We start from the raw sequence: 22926 nt of genomic DNA, 5'->3' as shown, positions 1-22926 counted from the left end.
TCAAAGAGTAATATCATAGGCAGACTTCCACATGCTAGGATCCCAATTGTCATAATCTTTACCTTGATCCCACCCAGTGAAAGTCAAGGGCCTTCAAACATGATCATTGTCACCTTAAGCTGCAAGAACTATTATTCAAGTTTCTTCAATAGACAGTTTGCGTTATTGCGTGTGGCATAGTGGTTTGAGTGTTGGATTATGACTTTGGAGACCAAGGTTTGAATCCCAGCTCAGGGTCACACTCTCTTAGTCACAATGGGAATACAGTAATGTTCACTAATAACAGATCACTACATATTTTGAAGTTTGTCCTGAAAGAAAAAGAGATGACGCTGTAGACATTACTCAGCAGTGACAACCATTGCCAAATCCAGGACAGGGATCAGGTTTTGATTCTCTGTTCACCCATGGAAACCCACTGGATGATCTTGGGTGACTCACACACTCTCAGCTCCAGAAACTCTAGTGATAAGGTCATCTTAGGGTTACCACAAGTCAGAAACAACTTGAAAGCACACAACATCACCATACAGACATATTGATATGTGAAGGGGAAAAGCTGTGGATGGATGGGTGAGTGCAAATGGGGTGTGGACATGTCAGGTTGTGTGTGATATTTTCTTTGCCTCACCCACCACAAGTAAGTGATCCCTGGAAGCTTCAGCCAACTTGAACTCACACTGAGGTTGCTTGGCCAAACACATGTCCCAGTTTTCTTGTGTGAAATGTTGGTGAGTAAGTAAGAGATTTCTCCTTTGGCAAATCACAGTGTCACAAGAGAACAAGACACATACAGTTTGTGAGTCCTTGGTTCAAGACCCCTAATAAAGTCAGATGTCCCATAACCATGTGAGTCAAGATAATTTCTCATTCTAGAGCCCTTTAGAAAGAGAGATTTAGAAATCTCAGTCAGAAAGCAATGGTGCCGCTGACCAAACTACAAATCACAGGATTCCATAGGATGCAGTTATGGAAGTCAAAGTGGAATCATAACACTGTACGTGTGCACAGATTGATGGTCCCTTATCTAAATGTTTGGGACCAAACTTGCTTTGGATTTCAGATTTTTTCAGATTTTTGAATACTTGCATCTTGGAGATGGTACTCAAGTCTAAACATAAAATTCATTTATGTTTCATACATACTTTATACACATAGCCTGAAAATAATTTTATACATACTTTTAAACAATTTTGTGCATGAAATGTTTGTTTATACTGAAGCATCAGAAAGCAAAGGTGTCACTATCTCAGCCACCCATGACAAGAGTTTTGGATTTTGGAATTCCTGAGAAGGAAGACTAAATCTGTAATGTGAAAGAGCCCGAGGCCTGTTACAGACAGCCAAAATAAAGCTGCTTCAAGTCACAGTGGAGGTATGGTGTTTCAATGATGCATGCGTCCTTAAGAGTTCAGAAGCCACACCAAAACCATGCTCCAGTCCTTAGTGCTGGAGTGTGGCTTTGGTGCGACCTCTGGACTCTTAGGACGCATGCATCTTTGAAACACCATACCTCCACTGTGACTCGAAGCAGCTTTATTTTGGCTGTCTGTAACAGGCCCTAGTTAAACCTGGTTAAATCATACTGCTGTAGCTGTTGTTCCACTGTCAACTATTGCCTAGTCATTACCAAACTGTCCCAATCTGCCTACTTGTTCCTATACTCCCCCAACACACCTTATTTTATGGATTATGGTCCCACTTACAGACCATTTTCAACTTGCTCACGACAGCATCTGCATGCTCCTAGATCTGAGAATTCAGAACTGACCTCTCACAGACAATCCATACTCCTTCCTCAGATGTGTGCTGATTCCCAAAGGCCAGGCAGGCACTGGCAATGAGAGAAAAGCAGCAGCAGCCTGGAGGTGTTCAATATTTTGCAGAACTGGACTTTAATTGACTCCAGGAATTAAGTAATTGCCTCTTCAGATGTATTTTCACACTAATTATTTCCAAGTTCAATTAATGAGAAAACAAAAATATTTAAACCAGGGGAAAGAGACTGACTTGTCAATAGTGAGATAAATTGCTTTTGGCAAGTAATTAGAATAAGATTTTCCTATAAAATGCCTTTGCCAGAAATGGAAAAGGTGTATGTGTCACAGCTATATTCACAGCAGGGGGAGGGGGGCAAGAATACACCTTTGTTGTTTTTAACACTCTGAAAACTGACAGTGTGAATGGAGTGTAACATTACTATTTTCTATGGCTAGGAACATCCAATTAACGTTTGCAAGGACTCTTGATCAAGCAGATGTGTCTGCTCTTCTAAAATGTAAAATGCCATCAACAGCGGTCTACTAGAGCTCCCCATCCTGTGGATGGTTTTCCATATTAATGGTAGCTGGGTCTCTATGGAAATATCTAGAAACAAGCATTTGTTTATCCAGTGTTCATCTAGAGTTGAGCAGAAATTGTTCACTTCCATTCAATTTGCATTTCACTTAGTTTAAAACAATACATCCCCAAACAGCCCCTTCTGATGAAACCTGAAGTGATTGGCAATTCACTTCTGGCTTTCAGAAAATGCTTTTGAAAGGAAGGACCTTGTTTCATAGGACAACTGCTCACCCTGAAGGCTTCTGGAGGCACCATCCTCCACTTTTTGAACCTCAACAAATGTAGAAACAGTCACAGTAGTGTCACCTGGGGGTGTGGGGGGGGTGTCACCTCAGAGGGGGGTGACACCACAGATGAAAGGGTGACACCCTGTGGCCCCCTGCCCCCTGCAGGGGTCTCCCAGCTCGGGCAGCAGTGAGAGGCTCTTTCTCCAGTTGTGCAGCGCTTACCCAGCTCGCACGACCACTTTCCACAGGCCTTGGGGAAGGGCCTCTGGCTGGGGCAGCCATTTCCACAGTTGCTGTTTCCAATCGGCTGGATTCCTGCACCTTGATCCTACTTGTTTTGGCCTGGCTTTTCCTCAGGGAAAAGCCAAGCCGAAGCAAGGAGCTGGCTGGAAATAGTCACATAGCTGCAAAAATGGCCGCATGGGGCACCAGCATGCTCCAGCTGGCTCCTTGCTCTGGCTTAGCTTTCTCCTGAAAGAAAGCCAGGGCAAAGCAAACAGGAATGGGATGAGGGTGCGTGCAGGTGTGCGTGCCTCATCCTTCCTCACAGAAGCCCTGTCCCTTATTCTTTGTGGGCCCTGCCCCTTCTGCTTTTCACCCCATCCCCACTGTACCAGGTGACACGAAACAAAAGTACACCATTGACACAGGGCAGCCTGCAACTTGCAGGATGCAGAATTAGAACCCTTGCTATATTTTACCAGCCCTGTGAAGAAGGTTACACTCAGAAATGTCAGTGTGCCCAAATTACAGATCAAGTATTAGCATACCCTACACCCCTCTCTCTAGATAAGGGAGTTCATAATTGATATCTAGCATCAGGAATATTTTCAGAGGTCCCAATAACGTCTGAGAACTAGGAAGGAGTAGTGCTGATCTGAGGACATGTGGGACATCTAGATAAAACTAAAATAAATGCTAAATGGGTTTGCTGACCACTCCATCCCCCCCCCCCCCGCCACCGGCTCTTCACATTTCCTCTCACCATCAAGACAAATTGAGTCCCATTGCAAAAGCAATCAAAGACCATACCTTCTGCCTCATCTGTGTCACTATTCACCCTTCCTGCCTGACTATCCAGGGATTGTCTTCACTCCAATCAGTGTTTTATTACTCAAGAATTAAAGCTATCAGCCATTCCAGATCCCTTTTGTCAATTCCACTGGAAAACCATCAAAGTCTTTGTAATACCATGTGGCAACATCAAGCACCTCGAGCATATGGAATAGGACATAAATATCCACCCCAGCTACAACCATGTGTATGCACAGAGGATCCTGCTCACTCTCTCTGTGTCGCCGTCAGTGACTCTGTCTGAGTCTCTCTCCATTTTCCATGGACCCCCTCTTCAGGACTGGGCATTATAACTCTCTTTAAATCCTGATTCCTCACAACTCAGCCTTACACAACTTTCTGTTAGTCTTGTATGGTTCTTAGGGTTGCATTGGTTTTTTATGTTTGCATTTCCCCTTGCATATTTCTAAATAAAAACCCTTCTATGGTCTCTCTGCAGTTAGTACAGGTATGCACAGGTGAAAAGATCCCTGAAGGAATCCTCCTCTTGTAGGCCTCCTTTTGAGCTATTATTTCCTCAAGATTACAAGGAGACACTGACACAGCTGGTGGGGCTCCCCGGCATCCCTTTAGTGTAACACAAGCTAAACAAGTTTCTAAACCCAGGGTCCTCAGTTCTAGTCAAACTCTCCTCTGCATCTCATACAGCAAAGACAAGGTAGCATTTCTGAAAAACTGCCTGTTAAAATTTGTTGGAAATAAAATCATATTTCTAGAGATGGTCAGGTTCAGAGAGAGTTATCAAGAGAGTTCATTATATTCTGGACTTTGTCTGAAACATATTCCATGGTTAGTTTTCATCTTCTCTTGAAGAGGTATATGTTCAGTCCGCTGGTCTAAACAACATGAATAATGGATTCATTCACACTGTTGACTATACATCAGCACTGACATATGTGATAAATGCTCACTGATAATCACCTGCCATACCAAGGAACAGGAGAGGGGGGGACCTGATATATCCAAGAATACATTTGAATGAAAGCAATCTTTCACTATGATCTTTCTTTCTCTCCCCTCTCTATCCCTTTCTGTGTACTACTGAAATCTGATTTGTTAGTTAAGCTAAGAGCGAAAAGAAGGAATGGGACTCAGAAAATCAGTGTTGCAGTGAAGATGCTGACAGAGAATGTGCCATTCATTGTGCAACTTTCTGTGCTGCTGCTTCCCTGACTGGAAAAGGATACAAGGGACGATTATTACATGAAATGAAATGATGTTTGGAAAATACACCTTTCACCTACTGGCCATAGTGTAGCAGAATCAGAGTGCCAGCAATAGGATGTACGCAAAATGAATTCAGTTCATTTGAGATATGATGCTGAAAAAGAATGCTGAGGATCCCGTGGACAGCCAAAAAGACAAACAAATGGGTCCTAGAGCAGATCAAGCCAGAAATCTCCCTGGAAGATGACAAAACTGAGGCTGTCATACTTTGGACACATCATAAGAAGACACAATTCATTGGAAAAAACAATAATGCTAGGAAAGGTGGAGGGAAGCAGAAAGAGAAGAAGGCCACATACTAGATAGATGGACTCTGCACTGGGCCCTTGTTATGTGCTGGGGTTTGGTTCCAGGACACCCCCCCCCCAAATGGATACCAAAATCTGTGGATGCTCAAGTCCCATTAAATACAATGGTATAGTAAAATTGTGTCCCATAGATAAAATAGCGAAATCAAAATTTATTATTTGGAATTTATACTTTTTTAAAATATTTTCAAGCCACGGATACTTGAATTTGTAGATAAAACATCCGTGGATAAGGAAAGCCAACAGTATTAAGGAGGTTAGGGGTATGAGTTTGCAAGAACTAAGCAGGGCAGTGGAGTACAGGGAGTCTTGGAGATGTTTCATCTACAGGGTCACCATGGGTTGAAATCGACTTGAGGACAGTTAGCAACAAACAAACAAAATGAGTTAATCCTACATTTCCTAAGCAACAGACTGCAGCACAAAACTTTGTGCCTAGAAGGACTGATTGTGGCCTATAGTGAGACCTACGCTCCCCAGAGTATGCTGTTAAAGGTCCAGTAGTTAAGAGTCTAAATCACCCCACAGCTCAAGGGATGCCTCGCTCTCATATTTAGGGTCAATAACAAAAGGGAAGGTCCCAAGAGCACACAACTATCATTCTTGAGACAAGACGCCTTGCCTAAAATTTGTTGAGCACATTGGGATCCCAGTTACACAGTTACACATAAGTCAGAACGGTGTCTTCAAGTTCAATAGTTCAATAGGGTGGGAGTGATTCAAAAACACACTCTCTCAGAGTGCTCCTTTAGACACCCTAACTGTATAGGAGGAATGGTGGACTTACAAATATGGGTCACACTAGACTTTTCAAGTTGTGTGGCAGAAAAGGATACAGAGCCAAAGTCCAATGAAGTCTCATTCGTGAGAGAGCATCTGCACATATCAAAACCTGGCTTTGTTGTGGTACCTGTTAAGAGCAGCCTTGGACCAATGGTATGTTCCATGTCATTCACATTAATTATACATTATGAGTCCTCCTCTACAAGATCAAAGCCAAGGTGCCTTGCAAGCATCAGGATGAGACAAGAACAAAGGTAAGAGATAAAGCTTGCATTCACATATGCAGGCTGGCAGTCACACCCAGACAGGTGACCTGCAGGGGACAGACACTCATCTGTAGGCATAAGTTGCAAGAAAAATCTGAAAAACCAAAAACAGAGTTACTGGCAGCTAAAGAGCTAGAAAAGCTGAAAGGATCACACTATGAACAGCACTGTGCAAACTGCTTAGGGAAAACTGGTTGTTGATAAGTGAAAGGATAGAATTCTAGGATGGAAAGCAAGAAGAAGCTTCAAAGGATCTGTTCTGAGCTCTGAATTCTGTGTCACTACTCAATACTTAACCATTGCAAATTGTGGAAGCCTATTTATAGAGGAAGAGCAAACATCCTCTTTTTCTGATCAAGAAGAGTGTGCTTACAGGCATCATAAAAGCACTGTTTATCAGCAGAACTGCTAACCTGGGTCTGTTTTATGATTCCTTGAAGAACCCTAAAGCCAGTTTCATGGCATGAAAAGCTAGCACTTTTCAAGGAAAGAAAGACCTGTCCTGTAAAGATTAATGGCATCTAAAGAGGAGATTAATCTTCAATACTGATGCTGTATGGGTCACAGCACACAAGAGGCATAAAGTAGTTGCTTATATATGAAATGTTTTTGAAAGAGTATCACTCTTTTCTCCAGATGATGGCTGCTTGATACGGTGGATTCCTCACAACATTTTGCCCCTCGCATTTATAATGGCTTTCTTTTAAAATGCCAGTGTCTTAATTTTTAACATTTGAATGGCCTGGGAGTACCAGTCTCTGTTGCTGAGGTGAATGTTTTCTTACCAAATAAATTGGCCACACACTTCAAGATACAACTTAGAAAAGGAACAGGTTGTTCCTTTAATAATAGTACAGGTTGAGTAGACTTTATCCAAAATGCTTGAGACTGAGCCATGCAAACCCACTGGGTGACTTTGGTCAAGTCACACTCTCTCAGCCCCAGAGGATGGCAAGGGCAAACCCCTCCGAAGAAATCTTGCCAAGAAAACCCCAGGATTAGGGCGCCACAAGTTGGAAATGACTTGGAGACACACAAGAGCAACAACCACAATATGAGAAGGCAGCCAAAGTCCAAAGTGCACAGCAGAAAGTAACCCATTTGAGACCACTTTAACTGCCCTGGCTCAGTGCTGGGGAATTCTGGGAACTGTAGTTCTGTGAGACATTGAGCCTTCTCTGTCAGAAACTTCTGGTGCCACAATAAACTAAAAATCCCAGAACTCCCTAGCACTGAGTTAAAGCAGTCTCAAACTGGATTGTTTCTGCAGTGTGTTTTGGACCTTGGCTTTATGTGCTATAGGAGTCTGAAATCTTTGCTGCTAGGACTCGGTGTATGTGTGTGTGTGTGTGTATATATATATACACACACACACACATACACACATATATATATATACACACACACACACTTCTTAGGCTTCTTAGGTCCAAAACACACTGCAGAAATAATCCAGTTGGAGACCACTTTAACTGCCCTGGTTCCTATAAAGAAATAACAACAACAACTGCAAAACTAATGTTGAGAACAAACTAGCATCCTCAGAATTGTAGTTCCTGGGAACTATAGTTTCTTGTAGCCCCAGAGCTCCCTCTGACAGAGAAGGCTCAACGTCTCCCAAAACTACAGTTCCCAGGATTCCCCAGCATTGAGCCAGGGCAGTTATAGGGGTCTTAAAGTGGAGTTATTTCTGGAGTTTGGGAATTGCTCCTGGAGGTAAGGCTGGGATGGAGGAGGAGGAGGAGGCGTCCTGGGAAAGGAGGACCCACCTGGCCTGCCAGCAGCCCCGACTGCCTGCCCTTCTTGGCTGGGCTCTCCAGGCTCCCTTGGCTACATGGAGGGAGGGAGGCAGGCAGGCAGGCAGGCGCCATTTTGCCCGGGCTCCCCTCCTCCCCAGCGCCCCCCCCCCCGCCTTCCAGGGCCAAAAGAGGAGGAGGAGGAGGCTGTGTCTTCTTGTTATCGTTTTTGGGCATCTTCAAGCCCTTTCCCAGCCTCTCTCTCCTCCTCCTCCTCCTCCTCTTGCTGCTGCTGCTGGTGCAAAAGTTAAGCCTGGCGCCCCGCGACTGGCGCCTCTTGAGGGAAGGGGCGGGGCTTCCGGGGTTCCTCCCTGGCTCTCTCTCAGTGTTGCCAGCAAGCCTCGAAGATACTTCCCCAAACGTTTGGCCCAAGACTCACCAAATGCCCCGTATCTCACCAAATGTTCAGTCAAAATCCCCTAAAAGTCCCCATCATGGTCATATGGCAATAAAACGTAGCCCTAATTGAAAAAAAATAATTGGAACTTATTTCAACTCTTAAAATTACCATTAAAACCAACCAAAGACTCTTTCAGTCCTTCTAATACTTTTAAGATGTTTATTTTGACATGAAGGGGGTCCAGGAAGCTTTGTGCCAAATAGAAACGTGTTCGGCTGCAACCGCACTGCAGAAATAAATCCAGTTTGGCACCCTTTTAATTGCCCTGGCTCAGTGCTAGGGAATCCTGGGAATGGTAGTTTTGTGAGAAAGAGCTCTGGTGCCACAATGAACTACAATTCCCATGCACCTGAGGAAGTAGTACGCTTAAGTCTAGGAAAGCTAGGCTTAAGAGGGAGTCAGGGGCTGAGAGAGAGAGAGAGAGAGAGCGCTTCCTGAGGGCGAGGGCAGCGACCACTCTCCAGTCCTCTCTCTGATTGGCTGAAAACTGTGAGTGTGTGACACTCCAAACGGTTGCTCTCTCTGTAGCCAGCCTCGCTCTCAGAGTCAGGGCTGGAGCTGAAATGGGCAAAAGTCACCAAAAATGCACTGAAATAGAGCCAGGCACCAAAATCACACCAAAAGCTCTGAAAAGTCCCCGTTTTCCTGTGAAAGTCACCACATTGGCAAGTCTCTGGCCTCCTTGCAATGCCGCCCCCCCCCACAATTTTGCGCCCCAGGCGGCTGCCTAGGTGGCCTATACGATAGAGCCAGCCCTGCCTGTATTTGCACATACAGAATACACAGTACAAGGACATAGTACATACTTGTGATGCTGGAGAAAGAGGTGAGGCTGGACAGAGACACAAGAAATGTGAGTCTGGAGAGAGACTGAGTATCTGTGAAATGGCAGGAATCCCAGTGTGAATTCATGCCTCCCTCTGTTTCACAAATCCTCACATCTCACTCATTCACTACTTGTGTTGTATATGAGACAAAAGCAGGAGAGACTGAGGATCTGAGAGATGAATGCACAGGAGCACCATGGCCCCAGCCTTGGAAGTGGGACCAGCTGGCTGCCAGGGGGAAAACTTGATTGAGATTTTTGGATCTCTGGATTATGGTTGCTCAGCCCGCATGTTCATATATCATAAGGGATCACTCAGGCCACTATGAACATTTAAAAAGTTGACAGTCTCTAACCCATACTTTCAGCAACTGAGTGTTCTCAGTTATTGATCTCCAGTGTTTGCATACACAAAAGCCTTTTAAATCCACAGTAACATGTAAGTAGGACACACAGAGTATACTAGACACCTATAAAATTTCCTCCATGAGTCCCTCAATCTAGAAAAAGTAGTGGGGGAAATAAGAACAGCTAGCAATCCTGCTGAGACAGCCTCAGAGAGTATTTATGACTGATGCCAATACAAAATGCTTGCGTGCACAGGAATATAATTTGTAGTCTCCAGGAAAATTTCAGGGTGGCATTGTCCCATCATGTTTTTCAATTACTTTAATGCCTACACAAACACAAAAAAATCCCCCAAACAATAGCATTATTAATTTTGAAATCAGGCCAGTAGCCATTGCCAAATACGAAGGTAATTGTTGCCCATGCACTTACTCAGCATTTATCACAGGGTCCAGCACCATGGCATGCCGTAATGGAAATTATGACATTCAGAGGACATCACCACAAATCTTCTAAGTACACAATCAACCTAATCATCAAAGGATTTGAGCCAGCAGCTGCACACCAGGGAGAAAGAACTTGCAAAGGCACTGAGGATTCATTCTCAAATGAGGGAAATTTGGTCCAAGGTACATTGAGTAGCGAGTGGCTGTAATGATTATTACAAAACAGGAACAGGATAATTTGAGAAATTGGTTGGGGGGAATACACTCCTGGAACAAATTGCTGCAATTTTGAAACGAACAATGTTTTTCAGGTTCTCTAATGTGTGATTCTCTTCATTTCACCAGCCTTGCTGTCCTTATTCATCCCATACATCTCTGAGCAAAGCAAGACACTACCAAAGTAGTATCTCATAGTTGCTTTACGGTTCACTTGCAGATATGAGCAGCACAGGCAGTAAAGTCCTGCAATGATGTCCAGTACAGGCACCTTTTTAGTAATGAAACATCTGGTTACAACTTTAAAGCCCCAAATTTTGAAAAAAGATCCATCCTAAATACATAAGTGAAAATCCCACTACCATATTCAGTGCAGAAAAGGCCTACTCTTTAACCCTGGAATAGCAGCTCCACTCCAGCTCCAGTTCTCTTTCTCTTTCTGAACTCAGATAGTAAGTAAGGACCCTTCCTTAGAGTCTTCCCACCCATTGCACCAAACCAAGAATTCATAGGTGTTAAACTGACTCATATTTCAACAAGTGATTCAATAGGATTACTTTAACTGAGACTAGCCAACATGATTCCAGCTAGTAAAATAGCCCTACAAATATAAACACGTGCATTTTATTTTGGAAATATAAGAGAGGGAGTTACTGCCTGCTGCCACAGGCTGCGCTGTAGGATATGTCCTTGGCATTCACCACTTATGACATGCAAGGCAAACATAGTTGTACAAGCACAGACCATTTGATACATGTGAAGCAAACCACAATTCCTTATTGGAAAAGTATCACCACAGTTAAGACCACAATGAAATTAGAGCCATAGAAATGTAGAACTGGCAGGAACCTCAATTACAATCTAGGCCCATTCCCCACTAATGTAGGAAATGTACTACATCAGCACCCCTGAACGGAGACCAGTGCCAACCCAACATTTGCCAATCATGAGGTGAGTCTGTGAAAATGTGATAACTGCACAAGGAGAATTGGGAATAACAGATGTGCAAAATTTTCATAACTCTCTTTCTCAGGCACCTGTTAGCCATAGTACTCAAGGGTCAAGAAAAATCATGGATAGTAGCTGAGCTGAAACAGAAGCCTCTGTGGATCCTTATCTTTTGAGCCAATGTCATTTAAAGAGCTTATAAAGATTGGAAATCCAATTCTCAGGGCTATTTTAGACATATGGGGGAAATGGTATAAAATCTTGGTTCCACTGATTATTTTTTATTATTATTTATACCTGCTATAGCATAGCTTATGTTTTACCAATGTGACAAACTATTTTACTTTGTTGGTAGGGAAGTGACTATAGAGATTCATTGATTTTTATAAATAGACATGCATACCTTCCAACTGTCCCTGTGTGGTAGGGACAATCCTGATTGAACTTCTGTCATCCCACATTTTCAGCTGCTTTAAAAATGTTCCAGTTTCTCTCTCCTCCTCCCACTTTCCATTTTTTTTTCTTCAGATCACTTCATGTGCTACAAAATGGGTTCAAAGTATGAAGTAGTTTGTACTCCCTTAATTCAGCAGGGAGAGAACAGAAAAGAGGAGGGGTAGTAATTCTGCCCTTCCCGGCAGGTTCAGCCAAAAGCAAATGGCTGCAGCCTCGCCTAGATTATCTGCTTTTCCTCATTAATAATTTTGCCATCTTGATCACAGTCTGATGTTGCTTGACTACATAGGTCCTGGTTTTCATCCATGAAATATTGAAAGGCATGCAGCTTTCAGGTCAACCAACCAAGGATAAACTGCCTGCTGTCCCAGGAATACAGGTTTAAGAGCACCAAATTATTGTTTTATTTTTAATAAGGTGGTAGTGCAACAATAGAAGCCTCACCACTTTTGGAAATGGATTATTAATTACAACAGCAAGGCAAAAGCCTCATTGTCACAATATATTAGGTGAAGTTGTCAGCCCCATCATATTCTATACAAGATTGCAGGAATGTTTTGGAAAATGATCTTAGTCATCCAAGCCCAGAAAGAATTTGGGTTTCCCTTTGGCAGAAAACATCATCAAATCAATTTAGACAGTACTTAATGCTGATAAAATTGTGCCATATTACAAACAGTTATTAAGCCTTATATTAAAGAAGTATTAGCTATTATGGATCTTATTTAGCAATCTGGTAAGTGTACCCAAATTGCAAATAAATTTTGGTGGGAAATTCAAACTGAAATAGCTAACATTATGGATTGATCTGTCAGTCTAAATCTGGAACTACTGCTGTTAAATATTTTTGTGGAACCTAATCAAGGTATTATGTGTAGAGGCATAATTACTTTTTTATTATTATTGATTGCAAGTCTTGATAATGCTGAATGGTGGGAAAATGAGGCTAATTTTTTGACAGAAGGGTGGTATAGAAGATAAGGCAGACCACTGCCAGAAAAATTAACTGATAAGTGAGACTTGGAAACATGTCAAAAAGAAGGGATACTTTTAGACTAATATTGCAACTTTCATTAAAACTTCAGTCAGGACAGCATGGAAACAAACTCACTGGCACAAGAACTGTGGAAAAATCCATTTGGATAGAGACGAACCTCATTGTTATGATCCATACAAGATAAATACATTTATTTGCTTCAAATATACAGTCTGTGAATGTTTGCACACACAATTACCTTTTAGAAAAATGAAATAATACCACTTCTAGTAGCTTCTACAGAGAAAGGCCCACAGGATCAAGCTTGCTTGGACCAATTTTCTTTAAAGAGAAATATCCTATTCCCCCACATCCCTCCTCAGACTGTTATAGTTTTGTGCCTTAAAGTATTTTCCAACTGATGACATTGTATAGCTTGATTTCAATAGATAGTATGTTTTGATTTCAGTAAGGTCTTTGACAAGGTTCCCCATTACATTCTTGCAAAAACAACCTTGTAAAATGTGTGGTAGACAATGCAACTGTTCAATGGATTTGTAATTGGTTGACCGGCTGAACCCAAAGGGTGCTCAACAATGGCTTCTTTTCATCCTGGAGAGAAGTGACCAGTGGGGCCCCACAGGGCTCTGTCTTGGGCCCAGTTCTATTCAGTATACCTCCAAAGTGATCCGAAGCAAAGTGATCTGTTCAGACCCTATGTTACTGTGGAAATCTGCAGTTCTTTATGTTTGTTGTTCTGTGCCTTCAAGTTGTTTCTGACTTATGGTGACCGTAACACACAGCATTTTTTTACGTCACACATCCCAGACAATCTTTTAAGCATGGTAGGGCCAGGTTAGTCAGTGTATGGTAGATCACCAAGGCATACCAGTGATCTCCATGCAGAGATAGAAAAGAATCCTGCCTGAAAGCGTGGGGAACCTCTGTTAGACAGAATTGACGATACTGTGCCATATAGATAGTCTGGCTTAGTATTTAAGGTACAAACTGTTGCTGGGGTAGATAAATTGTAATGAAATTCAGCACAGATTAGGTTCATGAGGACATACCTGCATGAGGCTAGTAAATGACATTTGAAAAACAAACTTTTGGCCTAAACATAGGCCAGTTATCCAGTAAAGGAGCAAACTCTGGGAAAGAACAAAGAATAATAATAGATCTGGAAGGGACCACAAGGGGACATTTAGTCCCGAGGTTGGCAAAGCGTCATATGCGATCTGCATGTAGTTCCCATCAGGGATGTAGCCAAAATTTTGGGAAGGGGGGGTCCAGACTAAGTGCCACCATTATAATGGGGTTTGTGCACGGCGGCGCAGCAGCACACACCACTCACTGTATCTAAGGGAAGGGGGAGTCCAGTCCCTACGGACCCCCCCCCCTTCGCTATGTCCCTGTCCCATGGCCATTTTTGTGCCGCCGCCGCCCCCCCCCCCCCCGAAGTGGAAAATAAATATTTTTTGCACAAAAATTCAAAAAATTGTTTTGCTCCATAATGCACTTTAGGGGATGTGGAGGCCATTCCCATCATGTTTTGCAGCCAAGAGGCCTTTCTGGAAATCTCAAATATGGTGGAAATGCCCCCATAGTCCCCCCTTAAGATTTTGGGGGACAATTTGGTGGAAGAGCTGATGTGGTCCCCTAGCCTTCCATAGTGAGAGCCAGCATGATGCAGTGGTATGAACGGTGGACTATGACTCTGGAGACCATGGTTCAATTCCCCACTCAGCCACCCACTGGGTGACCTTGGGCAAGTCACCTGCTCTCGGCTCAGGGGAAGGCAATGGCAAACCTCCTCTGAACAACTCTTGCCAAGAAAAGCCCATGCCAGGTTCACCTTAGAGTTGCCATAAGTCAGAAACGATTTGAAGGCACACACAACAACATTAAAGACTTCCACTTTTTCCCACTCCAATTCAATCCAGCCTCCTTCCATGCAGGAATATACAACTAAAGCACTCCTGAGAGATGGCCATCCAACTTCTGTTTAAAGATCACTCCCCCAAAAGGAGAGTGCACCACCTTCCAAGGAAGCCTGTTGTACTCTTGAGCACCAATAAGAGTCAAGAAATACTTCCTAAGCTATGGAGCCCAGCCCATGGAAGAATGTTTGGTGTTGCTTCACGGGATGCTGTGCCAACTCAGATACAGCTCATTGCTCTGACCTTTCAGTCACAGCACACTTCAAGAATGGCTATGAAAGCTGTGCTCAAGACTCTCAGTGAGTCCCGTGTGAGCTCTCCCTGAAGTTTTGCTCCCTTTAAATTAGACTGAGACAAAAACTGCAGCGTCAGCTGTGCCTTTGTTGTGCATAGTGGCTTGCTCTTCACTGCTGGCACAAAGAGGGGTCCAGCAGAGCCAGACCTTGTACCGAAAAAGAGCATCACTCAATAGAGACACGTTAAAAGCCTTTTTTCAAAGGTACAGGAACTACTCTTGGCACAAGCAGGGGGCGGGAGGGGGGAGAGAGAAAAAGTTCCACAAACAGTGCATGACCTGCACATTAAATGCACAGCCGATCATTGACGTTCTGCAGATATATCATTTCCAAGTGATTTCTGGAGGCCCCCAAAACACACGCAGTTGTGTAGCATTAGAGGCAATAGAGGAAACATGCAAAGTGAAGGAAGCCAATAGGCACGGAAATGCTGGAGAAGTGGATACCATGTAGAGGAATGTGCTAAGAAAAACTGCTGGCACATATTTTAAAAAGTTACTCCTCATGGGGCCTGAATAAAGGAGGACTCTCACTGTTGGGATACTACAGCTCATCATGACCAGTGATGTCAACAATGTACGCCTACAAGCTTTGGGGGGAAAAACTTTAACCTCAGAACTGAAGAAGATTTAACACACCACACACCAGCAATGCTCCACCAGTTGCCTATCTATCCTTCCTGATTGGATGAGGGAATTTCTGCTGAACCTTGGCGCTTACCACCATAAAAATGAAAGCAAACAGGGTAAAGCTATGGTAGTCTATATTGCACCAGATTGATGTGAAATTCTGAAGTAAGAAAGGGAGTTTAACCTCTGCTAGGGACCACACTTCTTCCCTCACTCTCTCATTTCAGCACTGTAGGATTCCCCCAGACATTTCCAATGCACACAGAATTTCTGGGAATTCCTATGAAGACAGGGAAAAGATGCTGACAAGTAAAATGGGAGACAGGGGCCAAAATACATGGTTAGATGGAGGACAATTTTATCCCTGCAGTATTTCCCCTTCAACCAAAATAGGAATTAATGGAACAGATCATTCCTAAGGGGGCAAGAACAGGCACAATTTTCCTGAGTTGTCAGACTGGCTCAAAAAGAAATACACACACACACACACATATATATACACTTCTCTGCAAGAGTTTTCTCATCTCCAACCATTATATTCTATATATTTAAAGTGCTTAACGAAGTGGCTTAGTGTAATGGGTCTGAATGCTGAATGGACTTATTGCTGCTTGGTTGTGACTTTGCTGGTAGCTATTTATTTATCTGAAACATTTCCGCCCCATCTTTCAGTGAAATATAGGCGATCCAAGAGAATGTAGGAAACATAATTAAAATATATACAGCAAAGAAAGCAAATAACAGACAGAAATCTATCGCAAGCCCAGGAAACAAAACTATAGTGCAGAACTATGGTCACTGAATGGCATCAAAAGCCTAGAATGATCTCAAAGCTTTTTAATGGCACCTACGTTAAGCAGGGTCAACCCTGGTTAGTAGTTGGATGGGAGACCAAATATGAATACTAGGTGCTTTAGGCTGTATTTTAGAAAAAGGAACTGGCAAAACCACCCTTGGGCATTAATTGCCTTAAAAAACCCTATTATTATTATTATTAGTAGTAGTAGTAGTAGTAGTATCCCGCCTCTCCCTTTTGAGGATCGAAGCAGGTAACAGCAAAATCAAATACAATACAAAAGCAATAGCAAAAACATTCCCTTATTCCCCCATCCCCCCTACTCTCCCTCCTACAAATATAAAATTATACAATAAAAACCATATAAATAAAAACATGATCAATTAAATTCATGGGATTGTCATAAGTCAACAGTCAACAGGAAGGCACATAAGCACACACTGGTGGCTGGTTGTTGTGTGCCTTCAAGTCATTTCCAACTTATGGCGATCCTAAGGTGAACCTAGCTAGCATGAGGTTTTCTTGACAGGATTTGTTTAGAGAAGGCTTGCCATTGCCTTCCCCTGAAGCAGAGAGGGTGTGACTTGCCCAAGGTCACCCACACGCATAACAACAAAGCAGGCCACCTGGCAAATACACCTCTGGAATATATTCTGAAATTTGAGTACCAGGGGGAAAACACAAAAGCGTTTCTCTTTGCTATTTACCCCACATGTGCAGGGCCAACCCAAAATAGTCTATTGTCTGAAGTGAAACAACAAATAGCACTGCATCCTCAAGGTCATTGTGCACAGTATCCAAGGAGCTTAGTGCACAGCAAAATATAGTGACTTACCGCACCCGATTTGAAGCCAAATTAGGGCTGCCCCCTGGTTTTATCGCATGGCTTTTGCCCCCACAACCACCATCCAGGTACAGCCCAGCTCCAGTACTGGTCCCTGAACTCGTTTCGGCAGCCATTTTTCAAAGTCAGGAGCTTTCCAAATTTGAAAAATGGCTGCTGAAGCAAGTTCAGGGACCAGTATTGGAGCCGACTTGTACCCGGATGGTGGTTGTGGGGCATAAGCCATGTGATAACTGCAGCTACCTCATTTTTCCTTAAGAAGCATTGAGACATTTTGCAGTCAGTTCTGTTCTGATTGCACAACTATCTATAGCAATCTTTCTGCTCTTACTGTTAGAAACGTAGGACACTACCTTACACTGACTCAAACATTTAGCTCATTATTTTCAGTTCTCCAGGATTTCAGGGAGGTGCTTTTACTTGCTTTTCCTGGAGATTCCTGGTATTTCCTGATTATTTCTATTGAAATAATGGGGCGACCATGGGGGCGATCCCATGGCCAGGAATACTAAAAGAGAAGGGAGTTCAAGATGGATGGGAGTTTCTCAAAAGGAAGATACTGAAGGCACAAATTAAAACAGTTTCAGTGAGAAGGAAAAATGGGAGGTGTTGCAAGAACCCAGGATGGATGACAAAGGAACTTTCAGCTCAGCTAAATTTTAAAAGGAACATGTATAAGAAATGGAAAAATGGGGAAATCACCAAAGAGGAATTCAAACAAATAGCTAGCAAGTGTAGAGATAACGTCAGAAAAGCTAAAGCGCAGAATGAACTCAGGCTTGCTAGAGAGGTTAAGAACAACAAAAAGGGCTTTTTTGGATATGTCCGCAGCAAAAGGAAGAAGAAGGAAACGATAGGGCCACTGCGTGGAGAAGATGGCAAAATGCTAACAGAGGACAGAGAAAAGGCAGAATTACTCAACACCTTCTTTGCCTCAGTCTTCTCAAAAAAGGCAAAGGGTGCTCAACCTGAGGATAAAGGAGCAGAGGACAGAATAGGGGAATTTCAGCACAAAATAAGTAAAGAGATAGTACAGGAATACCTGTTTAACCTAAATGAATTTAAGTCTCCAGGACCAGATGAGCTACATCCAAGGGTATTAAAAGAACTGGCAAATGTAATATCGGAGCCATTGGCAATAATCTGTGAAAACTCCTGGAGAACAGGAGAAATCCCAGCAGACTGGAGGAGGGCAAACGTTGTCCCCATCTTCAAAAAGGGGAAGAAAGAGGATCCAAACAATTATCGTCCAGTTAGTCTGACATCAATACCAGAAAAGATTCTGGAGCAGATCATTAAACAGAGAATCTGTGAACATCTAGAAGGCAATGCCATAATTACAAAAAGTCAACATGGGTTTCAGAGAAACAAGTCATGCCAGACAAATCTAATCTGTTTCTTTGATAAAATTGCCAGCTTGGTAGATGAAGGGAATGCTGTGGATATAGTATATCTTGATTTCAGTAAGGCCTTTGACAAAGTTCCCCATGACATTCTTGCAAACAAACTAGTGAAATGTGGACTAGACAAGGCAACTGTTACATGGATTTGTAATTGGTTGACCGGACGATCCCGAAGGGTGCTCAACAATGGCTCCTTTTCATCCTGGAGAGACGTGACCAGTGGGGTCCCACAGGGCTCTGTCCTGAGCCCAGTAGTGTTCAACATCTTTATCAATGACTTGGAGGAAAAAATTGGGGGAATACTTATCAAATTTGCAGATGACACCAAATTAGGAGGAACAGCTAATACTCCAGAGGACAGGATCAAAATTCAAAATGACCTGAATAGACTAGAAAGCTGGGCCACAGCTAACAGAATGAACTTCAACAGGGAGAAATGTAAGGTACTGCACTTAGGGAGAAAAAATGAAATGCACAGATATAGGATGGGGGACACCTGGCTTAAGGAGACTACATGTGAAAGGGACTTAGGAGTCCAAGTAGACCACAAGTTGAACATGAGTCAACAGTGCGATGCAGCAGCTAACAAGGCCAATGCGATTTTAGGCTGCATCAGTAGAAGTATAGTGTCTAGCTCAAGGGAAGTAATAGTTCCACTCTATTCTGCTCTGGTCAGGCCCCACCTGTCCAGTTCTGGGCGCCACAATTCAAAAAGGACATTGAGAAACTGGAGCGTGTCCAAAGGAGGGCCACTAAAATGGTGAAAGGTCTGGAAACCTTGCCCTATGAGGAACGCCTTAGGGAGCTGGGGATGTTTAGCCTGGAGAAGAGAAGGTTAAGAGGTGATATGATAGCCCTGTTTAAATATTTGAAGGGATGTCATATTGAGGAGGGAGCAAGCTTGTTTTCTGCTGCTCCGGAGACTAGGACCCGGAGCAATGGATGCAAGCTGCAGGAAAAGAGATTCCACCTCAACATTAGGAGGAACTTCCTGACAGTAAGGGCTGTCCGACAGTGGAACAAACTCCCCCGGAGTGTAGTGGAGTCTCCCTCCTTGGAGGTCTTCAAACGGAGGCTGGATGGCCATCTGTTGGGGATGCTTTGATTGTGATTTCCTGCATGGCAGGGGGTTGGACTGGATGACCCTTGCGGTCTCTTCCAACTCTATGATTCTATGATTCTATGAAATAATAACCAGGACCAACCCTGCCTGGGTTCTGAAATCAGATGAGATTGGGTATTTTCGAGGTGGTATAATGGTATGACTCTCTCTCTCTCTCTCTCTCTCTCTCTCTCTCTCCCCCCATATGCATATATATTTCTATGGGCCGAAACAGTTGGGTCAAAATAAATGTGCTTTGGGTCACTTTGCTGTTTACATGACACACGCATCTTAAGAGGCCAGAAGCTGTGCCAAAGCTGTGCTCCTGTCCTTAGAACTGGAGCGTACATTTGGCGTGGCTTTCGGCCTCTTATGACGCATGCATCATTTAAACAGCATACCTTCAAAGTATGTTCGGGCCCTATATCAGAATAAATTGGCTTTGAGAAATATCACTGTATCTTTTAAAACCATCTTCTCTTTTTCCCCCTATAAGTTCTATCTATATGTTCTTTGCCATCAGCATAGCTACAGCGATCTTTAACCTACAAACAATGCATGAGAAAATCCTTCTTCTGCTATGCTACTATGGATCCTAATATGACATCCTTTTTAGCATTCTCATCTGACTTTTATCTCTCTCTCTCTTTCCTACTCTTTCACTTATGCGCTCTCTCTCTCTCTCTCTCTCTCACACACACACACACACACACACATGTAAAAATAGTAAACTAGATTAAGAAATCCTTGATAATAATTCTTCATAATACTTAGAGTCGATCCACTTAAATCTATGACAACTGAAACATCTAATTTATGTACTCTGAAATACCAGGGAAGGAAACTAGAAAGGTGAGATTACACCATGGACTCTGTTCCTGTGAACACAGACTTCCAGGACTACCAAGCATTTGAATGAGAAGCAACACTGCTAGAGGTAATGCCAGAAGGATTCCATGGAGAGGAGAGAAACAGACCTATACAAAGCTGCTCCCAGCATCTTACTCAATAAGCCTTTTCATCACACAGTACATTATGTTTCACACAGCTCCAGCTGTGAATTTGTTCTACCTGAGAGGAAAGCTGTGTTTTTAAAAACTAAATTCTACGTGGCTTCAAAAGCAGAGCCTGGGGTCACAGATAATTGATTAATTGAATGGCCACCCCATTAAAAGTTCTCTTGCAAGAAGTAAGGGGAGAACTAGTATCCTCCAAGGGCAACATCATTTGCTGCCAATAGCAGTGTTGCCTGCTTCTGGTCCTGCTTCTCCACAGGCTTAGTCACAGCCCACAGCTTCAAAGACAGACATCCCAAAAGCATCAGACTGCAAATCACATTACCACCCATAACATCAGCCCAGATATTCAGTTAGCTCCCAAACGAAGAGTTAACAAAACAAAGGAAGCTGAAAAGATATCCTAAATAAATAAGATGAAATCAAGACCAATGTTTGGCCTTCAACTGGGTGTCAGATCTTCATTGAGAACTGCATCAGGGGTTTTCATAAATGTATCTTCTTTCTAGTGACTCACTGAGGGATGTGAATCATGCCACTCTCCAAATGTTGCAAGACTGCAACTCTCATTTGCTCTGCTGCCTAGGGCTGCTGGGACCTGCAGTCCAGTAATATTGGGACAGCTACATGATTCCCACCCCTAGTGGGACTTGAAAAGGGGACTTCAACACAATCATGTCCTTACCATCATCATTCTCATTAAAGGCTGGTGACTTGCTGGAGGTGTTAGCACCCATTTTGGATTTGGCTGGAAGCTCTGCACTTACATCATCCTTTGGTATAACCAGCTTTGGGCAAAGTTATTATCTCACTCACACTTCAAAGATGTGTGGCCGCTAGTCCCAGTGGACCCTGGAGAATAAAAGAAAGATAGTTCAGCACAGTGGCAGCCAACAGATATGAAAAGCTCACAAATACATAACATCTTGATAACTGTTAATATAATACAAACAGGAGGAAGAAAAGAGCCACTTAAGGACACAGACTGTTTCTACACTGCAGAATTAATACAGTTTGCAGCTAGGGCTGCTGGGACCTGCAGTCCAGTAAACATCAGGAGGGCTATGTGATTCCCACCCCAGTGGGACTTGAAAAGGAGACTTCAAACACAATCATGTCCTTACCATCATCATTCTCATTAAATGCTGCTGTAACTGCTATGGCTCAGTGCTATGGAATTTTGGGATTTGCAGTTTTTTGAGATATTTAGTCTTCTGTGTCAGCATACCTGACACCCCTCACCCTATATGGGGTTTCCATATTTTCATATCTGGAGTCAAGCATTTTCTTAAAAGGTCACTATGACCTCTGGAACACCAGAAAACTTCCTCATGGGAAAGGCATGTAGATCTGAAGACATGTGAAGCACTCAGGGAAAACCAAGATAAAAGCTAAATGGGTCACTCCATCCTCCCTCCAAGCTTTCTTCATATCCTCTTGCACTGGAGGAAAAGGCAAAGGTGAGTAAGACCATACTTCCTATTTACCCCCTGCCATGTTCCCAACCAACATTTTCAGGTTGTCCTAAATCCAATCAATGTTTTTGTTACTCCAGAGTTAAAGACATAAGTCATTCCAGAATCCCATTGTCAATTTCCTGAGAAGACCATTAGGTCTTTGTTGCATTGCAGAATAGCACTAGCACTTTGGGGGGGGGGGGGGGGGGCTAGGAAATCAGATAAAAATATCATCCCCAGCAAAAGCTTTGTGTGCGCACAGAGGCCCTTCCACTCACTGTGTCACCCTCAGACACTGTCTGAGTCGCACCCTGCTTTCTGTGGTTTCCTCTTCAGTACAGGTAAATATTACCCCCTCTACAACCTTAAGTCTCAGCAATCCAAATTCAATATCTCTTTTTCTGTTTGGTCTTTATGGTGTTGCTGTTTGAATTACCATTGTGTGTTTGATTGCACTCTTGCATATTTCCAAATAAAAAACTTCTTATAATAACCAAACCTAGGCTTGTTACAGATTGCCAAAATAAAGCTGCTTCGGGTCTCTTTGGAGGTATGCTGTTTAAATGATGCATGGGTCCTAAGAATTCAGAAGCTGCACCAAAGCTGCACTCCAGTGCTTAGGAATGGAGTGTGGCTTTGGCGCAACCTCCGGACTCTTAGGACCCATGCATCATTTAAATAGCATACCTCCAAAGAGACCTGAAGCAGCTTTATTTTGGCAGTCTGTAACAGGCCCTAGAGTCCCCCACAGTTAGTACTGGTATATATGCAGGTGAAAACGATCCTTAAATTACCCATCCTCT

At 43.1% G+C, this 22926-nt stretch overlaps 1 protein-coding gene across 3 annotated transcripts in view; it reads right to left on the bottom strand.

Annotated features, from left to right (window-relative positions):
- The window catches only part of STK32A (serine/threonine kinase 32A), a 111570-nt gene that overhangs the window by 78358 nt on the left and 10286 nt on the right, over window positions 1-22926 (bottom strand). For all 3 annotated transcript variants that reach the window (XM_089531467.1, XM_089531474.1, XM_089531482.1), the window contains exon 2: window positions 21352-21518. In XM_089531467.1, the coding sequence (XP_089387593.1) occupies window positions 21352-21403 (52 nt within the window). In that variant the 5' untranslated portion in view covers window positions 21404-21518. The remainder of the gene's footprint in view (window positions 1-21351; window positions 21519-22926) is intronic.

The sequence above is a fragment of the Sceloporus occidentalis genome, unplaced genomic scaffold (genome assembly GCF_023333645.1).
Source record: "Sceloporus occidentalis isolate IW3139 unplaced genomic scaffold, rSceOcc1.0.p SCAF_1, whole genome shotgun sequence".
Classification (NCBI taxonomy): domain Eukaryota; kingdom Metazoa; phylum Chordata; class Lepidosauria; order Squamata; family Phrynosomatidae; genus Sceloporus; species Sceloporus occidentalis.
This window is presented reverse-complemented; position numbering and strand designations above follow the sequence as displayed.